Source organism: Mesoplodon bidens, assembly GCF_964165515.1.
Source record: "Mesoplodon bidens genome assembly, chromosome: 12".
Classification (NCBI taxonomy): Eukaryota; Metazoa; Chordata; class Mammalia; order Artiodactyla; family Ziphiidae; genus Mesoplodon; species Mesoplodon bidens.
This window is the reverse complement of record NC_138168.1, coordinates 92,409,937-92,425,673: the sequence shown is the minus strand read 5'-3', so window position 1 is coordinate 92,425,673 and position 15,737 is coordinate 92,409,937. Positions and strand designations below refer to the sequence as shown.

Genomic DNA, 15,737 nt, shown 5'->3' with positions numbered 1-15,737 from the left:
AGGTGGTGGGGGGAACGCCAAAATGGGTCAAAAGGTACAGGCTTCCAGTTTAAAATAACTAAGTCCTGGGGATGGAATGCACACCACAGTGACTACAGTTCCTAAGACTGTGCTGCACAGCTGAGAGCTGCTAAGAGCAGATGCTGAAGTTCTCAGCACAGGAGAAAACTCTGCGTAACTACGTGTGGCGACGGACGTGACTAGACTTACTGTGATCACCTCACAATACATACAAATACTGAATCACTATGTCACACACCTGAACTAATATGCCAATTATGGCTCATTTAAGAAATATACATACATGTGTGAAAAGAGGAACACATGAGTTATCTACCTAGAAATCTGCGTAACAGTTTAACATGAGAACAGTATTAATTTTAATTAATTAATCAATTAATTAATTAATTTTCCTATAAAAAAGGAAAGTCCGTTCTACTTTATGGATGTACGTGTAAGTACTGGTATATTCAACCACGAAGCAGTTTTGACTAGTTCTGCAGGAAAAAGATGTAATAAAAATAAAATGTCACAGCAGCACTACCCCACAATGAGATGTTCGCCACGCCCTTACACGATCTCTGCTTTCAGCCAGAGACAAGACAAGAATCAACAACCGCAGGCCTCCAGAGCAGGAACCATTAAGGCTAAAAGCAGTAGGAGACGGATGTCCTCACACAGAAAAACATCGCCCACAAAACTGAAGCGCCAACTGCAAGAGTGGGACAGAGACCGTTTGTAGAACTGTGTTTAGGACAGCAACACCACCAACACCATCAAAATAAATATGATATAAAACCTCGAAGTAAAGCCCAGTTGCGAATAAGAGGCAGTAATCGTAGGCACTGCTGACAGACGATACACAACACACCAGGAGAACTGCTCACACGGTAAGTTCTCTGGAGAAACTTCCGAGGAATAAGCGTGAGGCTACTAAGCAGGCGGGCTTTACCCTGTCCAGGCGTCTGGTGCTGAGAGGAAGAAACGGGGCGAAGGAAAGCTGCTAATTAACATGGAAACCGTTTGAGCAAGACCATCTGCTGAAGAGAACAGCCAGTGGGAAGGTCATGACAAGAGACAGGAAACGGGGAGACGGCTGGTAAACAAAGACAACCTTGAAGAAAGGAATTTTAAAAACCTGGTCCTGCCAGACACAGTAGGGAAGGATGGGTTTATCATACGAGCGTCCAGTTTAAAGCTGGAGACAGGGATCTTCCTGTGAAGTACAGACCCACGCCGGTTCTCTCGGGGACTCAGAGCTCAGTCACTTGCTGAACGCTGGCACTGAAGGCGTCAGATTCCCACGCCCGCACGGCAGTCCCTACACCCACCCTGCTGACGCGAACGTGTGCGAACCACAGAGCGTCCGCCTGGGAGCGCTGTTACGTCTTATCTGCACCAACCATGACACCCTTCACCCTTCTCCACCGCCAGGATTCAATGTGGACACGGTGAGGAGAGAGGCCAAGACGTCCTCAACAGCCTGGCAGCAGCCATCAGGGTAGAACTCCTAGTGCCCACAGGGAGCTAGCAAAGGGCCAGCACGAGGGAACGGGGACGATCCCCACGTGGCCCCAGGTGGAGGCTCTGAGCGGTTAACCAGAGGCCGGTCACGCAGGAAACCAAGGCACAGGAACGAGGAGGGGACCACCAGCAGGATGCTACATCTGTGCTCTCAACAGGGCGGGGGAGAAGCTACTGCCCCTGTCTTCCCAAGATCCACACCCCATCAACCTGTAAAATGGGTCATAAAGTCACTGGGCAGTATATTCATGAAAAAAATGTTACTATCAAAAAAGAAGTCTTATTCCCTCCCCCTCAGAGAAGATTTCCCAGACGGTAAGGAGTTTCCTTTTCCAGCAACGGGCCCACGTTGCAAGTCCTCAGACAGACACTAGGTGGAGCCAAATACCTTGAATCCCTTAACAAAGAACAATGCGTTGCACACTGCTGGCAATAGAGAAGGTACACCTCAACAAAGACACCGCGGGGATGTAAGGCTCATTACACAGAACACCATAATTCTAATAAAGTTGGTTTAAAGTATCAGCTAGGGCTTCCCTGGTGGCGCAGTGGTTAAGAATCCGCCTGCCAATGCAGGGGACACGAGTTCGAGCCCTGCCCTGGTCCGGGAAGACCCCACGTGCCGCGGAGCAGCTAAGCCCATGAGCCACAACTCGTGAGCCTGTGATCTAGAGCCCGCGAGCCACAACTACTGAGCCTGCGTGCCATAACTACTGAAGCCCGCACACCTGGGGCCCATGCTCCTTAACAAGAGAAGCTACCACAGTGAGAAGACCACGCACCGCAACGAAGAGTAGCCCCCACTCGCGGCAACTAGAGAAAGCCCGTGTGCAGCAACGAAGGCCCAACGCAGCCAAAAATAAATAAATTTATTTATTTTAAAAAGAGTATCAGCTAAAAAACAAAATTTAAAAATAATTTAAAAACCAGCCACAACTTCCAATTTCAAGACAAAGTCAAGACCTTCCTTTCTTCTTCTTCTTCTCTGAAACCAACCCAAATCAACAAGAACCTGAACCACAAACCACAAACTTTGAATTTTTAAAAATTAAAATAAAAGACAATAAAACACATAATCTATGGCTAATTCATTTCATTTTCAGCATGATCACAACACTCTGGGATTCTTAAAGGTGATAGATGCTCCTTACCCAGGCCTTTGTCTGGGACCCTTCGCCATCAGGCCTCCATCCACGGATCTCTTGGGCAGAGCGTGGTCCTGGCTGGGGTCCACGAACTTAAACACATGGGACACCCCAAACTGCACCTTCATCCCGCTGTGCAGCATCGTCGTCTCCGATATGCGCTGCCCGTCCACGTAGGTCTCGGCATCCATGCTTCTCGGCGTGACCGTGACCACTCCATCCATGTTTGTGAGGTCACAGTGATGGGGCTCAATTCCTGAACCAAACAACTAAAAAGAAAGGAAAATCAAAGGAACTTCCATCATCAAGTACAGAGGATTTAAAAACTGAATTTTAAGACTAAGTCCCCCTTTTATGATAAATATAATCGAATAAACTCTGGATTTTTGGTGCTTTCAGGGAATTTCCCCTTAATTTATTAATTAAACACTGTCAAAATAACTGAATATTTTCACCATCCAGCAGCTTGATTTAAGGGGTACCATAACTCTGCATTTAAAAGCATATGGGGGCTTCCCTGGTGGCTCAGTGGTTAAGAATCCGCCTGCCAGTGCAGGGGTCACGGATTCGAGCCCTGGCCCGGGAAGATCCCACATGCCGCGGAGCAACTAAGCCCGAGAGCCACAACTACTGAGCCTGCGCTCTAGAGCCCGTGAGTCACAACTACTGAGCCCATGTGCCACAACTACTGAGCCCACGTGTCACAACTACTGAAGCCCACGAGCCTAGAGCCCGTGCTGCGCAACAAGAGAAGCTACTACACTGAGAAGCCCACACACCACAACAAGGGTAGCCCCCGCTCACCGCAACTAGAGAAAGGCCCGCGCGCAGCAAAGATGACCCAACGCAGCCAAAAATAAATAAATAAAATAAATAAATTTATTTTAAAAAATGTGGTCATCTTGAATATTAGACAATTAATGGGTAAATCTACACAGATCATCAGGGCTACAAATCCCTGTTCACCTGTTTTACTGCTGTGCTGAGGATGGGGTTAGAACTGGAAATGACATTAGTAATCGGGCCCCTCATTCCGTAACTGAGAAGTGAGAATACAGAGAAAGGGACATCTGCCCACGCTCAAGCCCCAGGAAGCGAGCAGCCCTGCCCTTCCCAACGCACAGACATGCTAAGCTCTGTTCTAATCCAGCCCGAGCACTGCGGCCCAGGTAACATTTTAAGTACACTTCACTGAACGCCTCCTACTGCGTGTGTGCGACCCAGTGACAGGCACTTCCACGTACGTTACCCCCCTTAATCTTGTAATCTGGAAACAACCTATAAAACCATCACCATCTTTTGGAGAAAAGCAAACAGCCCTGGAGGTCTGGGGGTGGAGTGGGACAGAAACTCACACTCTGCTCTGTTCACAATGAAGCAGAGAGAAGTGACCCAGAGCAAGCAAGCTGCTTACGTTAAAGTACAACGGCTTTCACTCCCTTCCACTCACCCACAGCGCGCAGGCCCGCACGCTGCCCTCTGACCCCCCGAAGCGGCGGAGCGGCAGCAGGACACGCACCTGGATGGAGCCGTCGTCGAACTTCTCTGTCCCGACCTCAGTGACGCTCAGCTGAAGGCGGTAGAGCTTCGGCTTGTCTCTGGAGTCGGAACCATCTGCGACGAGAGAAGGACAGGGCTTCACTAGCCAAGTCGAAGGTGCTCATCGTGTTATTTGAAACAAGCAAGCAAACAGCAGGTTATCTGTGAAGCAACACCACTGTTCTCAATCCTCAGGATTTCTATTCAAAGAACTCCCCAAATTTGTATCATGCAACTTAAGTAACTGAACACACAAAATTCAAAGTAAGACATAAGCACATCAGCTTCTGTTTAAAATATAGTTCAAGGTACTACGCCGTCATTCATATCGATGTTTTCTTATCACATAAAAAAATGTTTCCCCACCACACGGTCCTGGACTTGTGTCTGATTCTAAAGAAGACAGGGAGACCCTCCTTCCAGACCGGACCTCCTCACAGACTGCCGGGGCGCAGCGGAACCTCCGATGGAAGGAGTGTGACCCCCCAGCTCACCCCGGAGCCTCTGGACCAGACCGACCCCAGGGATGAGGCCCCAGCCCGTGTCCCCACGTGATCCTGACGGCCACCACTGGCATGAAGTTCCAGTAAGAACTGCCGTGAACAGTGCTCACCTCCACGGAGTGGAACTGCGGTGGTGGACAAGAGGAGAGACTGGGTTTTTTATTTCTCTGTCATTTTATACTTCCGGGAACTGCTGAGATGTTTCCCTTGCCTGTGCATCACTTTCTCTGATGGGCTGGCTTTGGGGGACCACAAGAGCCGCGACCCCCTGCCCACTGACCCCCGGATGTGCGCCTCCCCTCCCCACCTGCTAACCCACCCCACCTAACACAGAGGGTCATTCTGATCTCAGCGCTATCGCGCAGGGGGACAGGGGCCTCGGCATCCACGCGCCAGGACACGGTCCCAGGGCCGTGACAGCAGCAGCCTTGCTGTGCCCGTGCCGCGCAGGCCCCGCCGCCCCAGAGCCTCAGCGGCTTCAGAATCACTCACCGAGGAGCTGCAGTTACAATCTCTAGGCCCCAGGATCGGGGGTGCAAACACTGCAGTGTACACAGAGGGCAGACTGCTAAAATCTCAGTGTGGTGTGGTCTCAACTCTCACAGACCAAAGACACCAGGAACATGGGTGTGCAAGCTGTTAGAACGGTTGCTAATTTGAGAGTGCACAAGATAACACGCTAACGACAAACTTTCAGCAATCTCTGAGATCTGGGTGAAGGTAAGACGAGACTGAAGCAGCATTCGAGAGACACCACGTCTCACAGGCACTAAAAACCGGGTTCCATGTCTGTGTTGCTTCACAGCACATCCTCATCAGATTTGGTGGCAGCTGAAGCCTCATTTAAACAACTTTATTTCAACTCCAAGTACTGATCCAAAACAGGGCCTCAGAGTCACGTGGGGCTTTCCCTGGACAGGACCAGTTCCCATCTAGACCTGCTGAGCCCAAATCCCTGAGGGATGCTTATCATCCTGCTGGCTTTAAACATCACAGGCAGCCCTAAGGACGGTCCTTGTCAAGAAGCATTCTCTCCGGCATCCACGGCACCGTGAACCACTTCGTCTCAACCCCACTGACCATGTCTGATGAGGGTTTCTGCTTCCTCACCTCTCCCACCCCTGAGCTCCCAGGCGGCTAGGTCTTTAAAACAATCTCTCTACACCTGGTGCTCAGTACAGCGTGCGGTCCACAGCGTGCGCTCAAGAAAGCGTTACTGTATTAACAGTGAAGAATTATTAACTAAAATGCGGAAAACAGAATAATGCGATACGGTCTGGCACAGAATTATACAAATGAATTATCAAGAAAGCAAAAGAAGCAAATCAGTGATCAAGAACAACTGTTTCAATTACAATGTTTAAAAAAGCAGAAGAACATGAACAATATGTCTGTTTAGGGGTGAAAGAAAAATCCACATTCGCTTTCTTCTGAATTTTGTATGCTTCTGAAGGGTACCCTGTGAGCTAATAAATGGGCATTATATACTTTTCTGCATCAACATTTACATCCACAAATTTAGAAATATAAAAAGAAAGGGAGAGACACAAACTTTCTCAGTCTGTCCTTTCACTGTAACAGAAATCTATCGACAGACGGATCAGAAATAAACCTTCCCAATCCCTTCCTTCTTTCTGCTTCACAGTAATAACAGAAAACAAAGATACCTTTACAGGTATATCCTGAATAACCTAAACGGTGGCCACTCATGTCGTAGATAAAGCGGAATTCTGGGACCTCGGGCAGAAAACAGAAACGGAGGCAAGTAACGCTCACAGTGTAACTGTCAGCTTCTTGTAGATCCAAGGCCCCTCCTTGGTAAAAGCACAGTCATCTCACAGGCAGTAACAAACGTGTGAAACTGTGGCTTAAAACAAAAATCTTAAAATTTTATCCCCTTCCGCAACAGGGATTCTACGAATGCTCTATTTCTGGCTCAAGTGCCGGAGCACATTTCTCCTCACTTGAGAGTTACGACAGACCCGGAGCGCCTCTGAAGGCGGAGATAAATCTTCCGAAGTAACCCCGCCACACAGACGAGTGCTTCTTCCAGAGGCGTTAAATGCTTTTTAGAAACATTTTATACTTTTGCCTTAAAAATACGTAACACATTCACATGGCGCAAAATTTGAAAGGCACAAAAAGGACGTGGTGAACCGTACCCTTCCCCACCCGCCCCCTGCCTAGTCCTCCCCAACCCGGAGGCAAATCTTCAGAACCTATTTTATGCGTATATAATTAAACAAGCTGATACTCGTGTTCTTCTTTCTCCTGGTTGGCACAAGCGTTAGAATACTATTTCGGGTTACCAAACGGAATACGCAACATCCAGTCAAATGTCCAACATTTGGGACGCACTTAAAATAGACCACTCTGAGCAAAGCCTGAGAATGTTTTTCAGGGCGCTTTTGGTGTCACTGCACAGCATGTCCACACATCCAGGCCTGCTTCTGCCTCTGGGCAGCTGGGTGGATGAGGGCCTGGGGCGTCTCTTTGCCGCCCGCTTGTGAACGGAGGGCGGGGACTCACGCGTTTAAGGAGTGCTGACCAGCGCTTCCGTGTCCCAGGCGCTGCGCTGACGCCAGAGGTTTGCGGTGAGAAAGTGAGCTCACGTCCTGGCCCCCAGAGAGCTTACGTTCGCTTACGTTTTAGCAAACCAGTACAACAGGGAAGAAACTGTTTTCCGTACGTACCAGGTAAAAAAGGAAACGTATTTGTCTCTCTATTTGCTCCATTCTTTTACAGTATGAAAGTAACCAACACGTGAAAACATTAAGGAATCCTTTTCAGGAATAAAATAACAACAGAAACTTGTCTTAGACTCTACTTTATGTATTATATCAAAATAGGTACTAAATATCCCTTGTTTCCATTTTTCTTTAAAAGAACAAAAAACTAAAACTCAAGTTTGGTTAATATCCAATGAAAACCTGTATGATCAGTTTGGAAAAAATTCAACAAACCGATACAAGATGCCGAAAGGCTGAGTAAACTTTATATACGAGAAAGTTTTGATTGTTACATCGACATGTAAAAAATGACACTTGAAATATAAAAACAGACAAAGGAAGTATTTCCATGTACTATTTAAGATGACAGACTCTAAGGCACAAAATCTGAGAAACAAATTCCAAGTAAGAAGGTCCAGCTCTGCCAGCCAGAAATGAATCTCAAGCAGGAGAGCAAGCAGAGGCCAAGGACACCCTAAACCCGCCCACGATGGCAGCGAGCGCCTCTCGAGAAAGATACAGACCGGAGCGTTACCAAGTGGGTGGCGGCCTCTTCCTCCTCAGCCTCCTGGGGTCACCGGACACGTGGCCCCGATCGGCGCTCCCTCCCCCACCCACCACCCCCATTTCTCCTCTGTCCTCCCCCCTCCCCCCCGCACCTCCTCCTCCCCCTGTGTCTCCCCCTCTTCCTCCTGGGGACGCACGGGGTCGAAGGACAGGAAAACAGCTCTCTCCCTCCTTTAGTCCAAATTCTCACTTAAAACGTAGCCTGGACAAAGACACTGGACATTTCTGCAAAATAAGCTGCTATTAAATGAAATGAATTCTGGATACGGAAGAATTAACCAGATAGGGATAAAATGAAGGTACATTAAACTCTTAAGAAAAGTTATTTATATTAATTGAAAAGCCGACACATCCAGCATTTGGTCAGTTACCGCTGTTCTGCCCGTGAGGTTGTTAGTGCCCGAGCCGGTAGCAGGAAGCGCAGCATCCCCTTTGGAAGCGCGCCAGCCGGGGCAGGCAAAGCGGCCCCTTCTCCCTGAGGTTAGCACACACGCGCAGGACCCAGGTGAAGGCGGCAGCGGCGGACGGAGGCCATGCAGACGCGTGCAGGGGAGAGGAGGAGAGGGTGAGCTGAAGGGAGGCGACTGTCCAGGGGGAAAGGCACGTCCCGCTCCAGCCCTGGGCTGGAGGACACGGCAGCCGTGCTCCGCGCGGCGTGGGCAGACTGCCGAGGGGACACTGAGTTGACAGGGAGTCCCGGAGCAGCAGGGGAGCGGCCGTCAGTCCATCACGGGGAGCCCCACCCGCTCCTTCCCTGCGGAGCACAGCCCAACCCAGAGCAAGGGACAAAACGACTTCTACCCCCGTCCCTCCAAAAGACAGTGGAAGCGCCCGCCCACATCTCAGAAGCCTCCAGCGACACCTACAGGACCTCGGCCCAACCCCGAGGACACGTGCTTGGCTGACAACGTGTCCAGGGAAACGGTCGTGAGTAACAAGTCAGCATCCACGAACACAGGGAAACTAAGTCCATTTCACTCCGCGTGCTGACCGGGCTCGGTCAGCAACGACACCTTAAGAAGACAGCGTGACCTGGTGAAGAGAACAGCCCTGGAGTGAGACAGACCCCGGCCGGCATCCAGGCCTCCTCCCCCTCACCTGCGAGTGTGGCGCGGAGCTGAACTTCAGGCACCTGCGGATTGGCTGCAGCTCTCCAGCAGGCAGCCCAAGTGCTCGGGCGCGTCAGACTGACAGGGGCCCCGGCTGCCCAGCTATTCGGACCACGAGTCCCTCTGGAAGCCACCTGAGTCACCTATGTACCTACTGTGCAGCCTAAAGCAGCAGCTCGGTAAACGCTGACTAAAGTAGCAGAGGACCGTGAAGGAAGCCATGTTTTAACAAGCATCTGATAGATGCTGTTGCCAATACTTGGTGACAAGTAGGACACAGCTAGCATTTATCTCAGATCCATCAGTTTCTTACACCGACAAAAAATTTCTATAGGTTTTATTACCCGGGAGACCGTAAGGATGAAATAAGCAATCAAAACACCAGGTCTCACTAGAATATAAGTTCCCAAGGTCAGAGGGTTTAATCTGTTTTGCTGGTGTTCTTCTATCTCCAAGGTCCAGAACAGTGTCTGACACACAGTAAGCATTCAGTAAGTACTTGTCAAATAAATAAATGGATGAATTCTCATCCTGTCTCTGCTACCCACCCAAGTCAACTTTCCACTATTCATTTGAAAATTATCCTATGTCAGTTGCTATTTATCAACTTTCTCTGGGTTAATACTCCTATTTTCAAAAATTTCAGTTTGGGAGAAAACAATCATTATTAGCTTCTAGCACGTAATGCAAAATCTTGAATGGCAGACCCAAAGCCCAAAGATCCTAGAAACTTCTAAGTTCAAAAACAAATGGCTGTCTTCCAGCTGCCGTTCACTGCCTCGGACCACTGAGCACCAAACCCTCACCACTAATCATGTCTGCAAACCACTGTGAGAAACCAAAGTTTCATGAACTTTTCAGCCGGAGAACTGAGAGACAAGGCAACACTCACATCTTCCTCACAAACAGCTAATCAATTAAAAAAAACCTTCAAACATAATTAAGCATAAAAACTACTACTTGCAGCACATGGCCACGGACTACTAATTATGGAGTATCAGTCAAAACAACAGCATTTTCCCTGTATCAATATAACACAACCCAGTTGTGCCATGGAGACCACTGGACCACAAGTACCACATCTAATCATTAGTTAGTTATAATCTTGTAAACAAAAATAAATACTCAAGAATCAAAGAGAAAAACATAATTCCCGGCCAAGGAACCACAGATTATCTACATAACCAGTTTGTTTTTAGCTAACTTTTTCTGTAATTACTTACTGAGCTTTATTTAAAAAGCAGTTCTGGGTGGGAGGGACAATACTCTGTTCTTCACAGCATTTTACAATAAAGGTCACATACCATCATTTTAACCAAATAAATAAGAAATGATACAGTTCAGCTGAATGGTAAACAAATGTGTCACACATATATTAAATATGCATACAAGTATGTACACTACATAGGATGTGTGTGTATAAAACATTTCCTTAAGAATGTCAATGTATTTCTCTACCTGATGGCTAAGTTATAACAGCAGCTTTAGCTTAAGAGAGCTCAACAAACGAAATATTTAGAAGGCTAACATGAACATAGACTTAGTCTATTATAATTTTAAAACTAAGCAGATATCACTCCTCTTACAGGTGGACTTCTTAGATGTAATTATATTTACAGATATTCTTTTGACATTGTTCATACATTAAGCAGCAGTGTGATAAATACACACACACACCTGCCTCTATGAAGTCTGTCCTAAGAGGAGTACATTTCAGTTTGTCATTTTTAGTAGTTTAAGTACTTTACAGGGTTATTTTGGAAAAAAAATTTTAAAGGGAGTAAATCATTTAAACTTCTTAAATTCTCTATATTCACTATTTAAAATTTTGTTTTTCAGTATTCATTTCTGTGCATGTGAAGTTTATTTTTAATGCATATACATATTTTAATGCATACACATATGAATATACATATCCTATAACCTTAATTAAGGGTTTTTTTTTAAATAAATACCATCTTATGATGGTTACTGTTTTAAATAAATGATCTTAAAAAATGGTTGTCAGTCAAAAGAAAGACCAATTAAATAACATTCATCAAAAAGAATAAACTGTAAAGCTGAGAATGTACATCTGTAACACCCCTCACCTGGGCTCAGCTCTACGAGGTAGGGCAGTTTCTCCGGCGGGAGGGCAGAGCCATAGCCAGACCCATCAACGCGCTCCTTTCCGTGCAGGGGCTTCCCATCCACGTGCTTCTGGCTTTTCTTTGGGATGTAGTCTGGTGGCCTCCTCTTCAGCTGAAAGACTAAAATCCCTAGAACAGTAACATTGTAAATTATCAGCCAGACTCAAGTGAGTGTAGACGGCCAGCTGACTGGCAATCGACTGTTCAAAGATTTATCAAGAAAATGTAATTTAATAACATCTCCCAGGGAATAATTAGGCAAAACCTTACCCAATTTACACTTTCCCTCAACAGAGGAAATACTACTCTCTTGACGTGTTCTTGAAAACTCTAGCAAGCAATTTCCCAAAATTATTTTAAATTAACACCTACCCAAGCATATCACATGCATGAAAGACGACACTCCAGTTTCAGAACAAATGAATGTTTCTATTGGTAAAGAACCCTATGATCAATACATTCATACACACATGTAATAACACATGCGCACACAAATACACATACATTCTTAGTCAACCTGATTTTATTTGATTCAACTGAATTAACTCAGAATTCAAAGCAATCTGACTTTAATAAAGTTTAACTTTATACTGTCGAGAAAAGATACTAAGCAAGTGTATGTTTCAAACTCGCAATCTACATTCAAATATGACAGGATTAACTGGCAGTCAGTTTTTTTTTTTTTTTTTTTTTTTGCTGTACGCGGGCCTCTCACTGCTGTGGCCTCTCCCGTTGCGGAGCACAGGCTCCGGACACACAGGCTCCGCGGCCATGGCTCGCGGGCCCAGCCGCTCCGCGGCATGTGGGATCTTCCGGGATAGGGGCACGAACCCGTGTCCCCTGCATCGGCAGGCGGACTCTCAACCACTGCGCCACCAGGGAAGCCCGGCAGTCAGTTTTTATGTCTTTATTAATGCAAAGGCCCTCCACTGAGCAACAGGTAGCTTAAGATGTGTATCTGAAAGCAAGAAAACTCTATTTCATAAAAAACATACCTTTAAACCCTCACTGCTTTGACGTAATTAGGAAAAATCGTTTGGATAGTGAAAAGTCTGGATTCATTTTATGAAATGACTAAATTACTAGACGGTATTTAGGGTTGAAGGCTATTTTCCCTATCACAACAAATCTGTCCAAACATCACCAGTCCGTCTGGTCAGCAGGGAAAGGATCCTGCTGCTGACAGATGACCACCTCCCACGTCCTGACACAGTGCTCAGGTGCAGCTTCTTCAGGACACAGCACTCCTGCTGCCACAAAACGGTCTGGGCCAGGTCTCCCACTAGACTCACCAGCAGAGAGCGGCCCTCAGGATGCGGGGACCCCCTAGGAACCACCCAGCAAGTCCAAGAAGGGGGCAGAAACCTGCACAGCAAACCACCCTCAAAAGACTCTGCCACACGCACCCTCCTACACCTTCCGGTAAGTTAAACGACAAATATTTCAAGTCGGAGTGTAACGTATCACAGAGGTAATTCTTTGACAAATAAGTTTACTCTTTACCTCTGTCATTCGGCCACTCCCTGAAGATCTGTAAAGGACACTCATCATCATCAAGGATAATCTCTTCAGCAGCTTTCTCATCAGAATGCTGGGCCCCAGGAGGAAGCATAACCTAGGAGGGAATAACAATGAACTGTGACTACACCCCAAAAGTGAATTAGCAGGTATTTAAAAGAAAGAATTTATTGTTTTTGAGGAAATAGTCACTGTAGATAGAACTGAATTGGTCCAACACAATAAACAATTCTCAAAAACACTGACAGAAGTGAAGGAAAATAGTTTCCAATTAAAAGCTTAGCCAGCCACCTGGACCGTCTTCATTCACCTGCTTCTCTGCTCTCCGCCCTGCTCCCCGGCCCATACTAGCCTGAGTCCGCTTTTTGACAAACTCCCTTTTGGAAAGACTGCATGCAACAGTCAACCTGTGCTTAATTACTTCAGGAAAGGTGACTGCAGAACCCACCTTTCATAACCAAACTTTTCAATATGGCAGTTTCATCTAACATGTAACCTTTTAGGATAACCATCACATAACAACACAAGAGATTAGCTTTCTTTTTCTTGTAGAAAATTCGTTTTTATGATTAAATTTTAATCAGATCATTTGGATGTATTACTGGGCCATTCATTCAACAAATGCTTTAAGATACTGCACTTACCACACTCAAAAATCTGTAACACTGTATTACTCTTTATTCTATGTTTTTACAGCAAACGATTTTTCTCAATCACTCAAGAACACCCTCTGTAACACAGAGAACAGAACCAGCGACCAGGGCTGTCTCCGACGCCCTGCCGATTTCTGCCCCACCGCTCACGCCAACCAAAACACGGTCACAGAAGATAGGAGAAGCCAGTCACTGGCACCTGAAAATTATTTTCAACCTGGAGTTACTGTAATAATGTTACCCTAATAGACCTTACTCCCAATTAGATCATCACGTGCATATACCAAATGGGTTGGACTTCCGTAGAACTGTAAAACTTCTCTCCGCACTGCTGCAAACTACCCTAAAAAGTCAAGTTTATTACAACACACCCTTATGCTAAAGTAACCAACCTTTCCTCACAGCGTCTTGCATTACATGCAGTACAGTGGGCTTGGAACACACACTGCTTCAGCATCTGACCCACACTCATCTCTTCAGTCGCGGTCTTTGTCACGTATCCGCATAGATCCAGTCACACAGAACTTCTCCGAATTCTCGACAGGGCCACGAAATCTCATGCTTCCACGATCCCTTGTGCCTCAAAGGCCCGTCCCCAGCTTTCGGGTCTAGCTAGCGTGCCCTCTCACCTCTCAGCCCAAGTACGACTCCTCCAGGGAGCCTCCTCTGACCTCCGTTCTAATTCCAAGCTCCTTGCCTGTATTTCTTTCTCGGACTCTCTGCCTCCCTTTACTCTAACCTCTTTTGAAGGCAGCTCTTATCCCAGCACAGCATCTAACAAATATGAGGAACCTACATATTTACTGAATAATTCACCGAATAGATAGAATAGATGAATGAATGAATAAGAAAGACCTACATAGTACATGATGGATGAGATGGCAAGGAAACAAAGGATTTCTATCTCAAGGCTAAAACAATAATCGACTCCTAATTTATCCTGCCTAAAGCTTGCGAAAGAAAATGCGCAAGAACAGAGAAGAACAAAAACCAAAACTAGGCGACCCTCAAAAGAAATCATCAAATGATTGCAAAAGGGACTGTCAGTAAAAGCCCAATGACTTCATGACCCTGATTAAGGTGTCCATTCACTTTCTGATTTTCATCAGTAAAAATACGGCAGAAAATAAAGAAAGGAAAAAAATGTTATAAAGTTCACTACCACATATCCTATCAAATGCACCTTTATGGAACTGAGAATTATTTAATAGATTTATATACACTTAAAAGTGAACATTCCCCTGGCGAACACTTGAACGATCCCAAGTGTCTGGCAGTGGTAACTAAGCTCCTGCCCTTGGGCTCACAGCCTGACAGGGACCCAGCTGGAAAAGGGTCAGCCCTCTGTTTAGCAATGCAGACCCTATTTACACCGCTGTTTTACTGGTTTTATCCTAAGAACGCTTTTTACAGCAGTCATTAACCAAAACTATGAGGAACATGTATCAACATCTACCATTAATCTATGGACACAATTATTCTTTAGGTGTAAATATATTTTCCATACATACACTAATGCTTGTTCCATATTGCTATTTCTCCCAAGCAGGAAAGCAACGAAGCCAGCATGACAACAGGGTCCCCCTCTGTTTCAAACTCACCTGCAGGAGGAAAACGCCCAGCGTGGCCTGAATCTCAGGTTCTTTCCCTTTAGAGAGAATCTGTGGTCATCCCGATGACCTAGCCTCCCAACCTCGCCCTCCCCGCCCCTCCCCAAAGTAAGGCGGGTTTTCAGTCTCTTTCCTAATAAGACCAAAAGAAAGAAAAGGCGCAGCAAAAAACAAATACTCATGAGCATCTATCTATCTTCCTCCACCCTACAATGAAATGAGCTCTGCTTTATTTCTTTCTGATTCTAAATAACACAGGCTCAACGTAAAAAACTCAAATACAGAAAAGCATAAGGAGGAGGGGGAAAAATCTGTGAGATAATAAGTATATTTTCCTGATCATGCTTTCTATAAGTATATTTTCCTGATCGTGCTTTCTATAATTATGCATTTTTTTACATAAGAAGGTGCATGGTTTGATCACATGTAACATTTTAAAGCCTTCTGTTCCTCTCCGTCCCCTCATGTAGGTAGTTAAGCTGGTGTGTATCCTTCCCATGCATGTACCTTTCTTGGTGCTCACGTATACATACACACAGAATTTTGTTGCTTGGTTTTATTGTATGGTGACTGTTTTTCCAACAATAAGGTATTTTATAAAATGTAAGTATGTCTAAGTCAACTGATATTGGTCTAATTCAAAATGTTTCATAATGACAAGGTATTCAACGTATTCCTTAAGTGATGAGTATTTAGTTTATTGCTATAACA

At 45.9% G+C, this 15,737-nt stretch overlaps 1 protein-coding gene across 8 annotated transcripts in view; it reads right to left on the bottom strand.

Annotated features, from left to right (window-relative positions):
- The window catches only part of AFDN (afadin, adherens junction formation factor), a 133,774-nt gene that overhangs the window by 59,864 nt on the left and 58,173 nt on the right, over positions 1-15,737 (bottom strand). For all 8 annotated transcript variants that reach the window (XM_081250838.1, XM_081250841.1, XM_081250842.1 and 5 more), the window contains exons 7-10: positions 12,749-12,860; positions 11,207-11,374; positions 4,189-4,283; positions 2,676-2,938 (exon numbers count right to left, since the gene is read on the bottom strand). In XM_081250838.1, the coding sequence (XP_081106964.1) occupies positions 2,676-2,938; positions 4,189-4,283; positions 11,207-11,374; positions 12,749-12,860 (638 nt within the window). The remainder of the gene's footprint in view (positions 1-2,675; positions 2,939-4,188; positions 4,284-11,206; positions 11,375-12,748; positions 12,861-15,737) is intronic.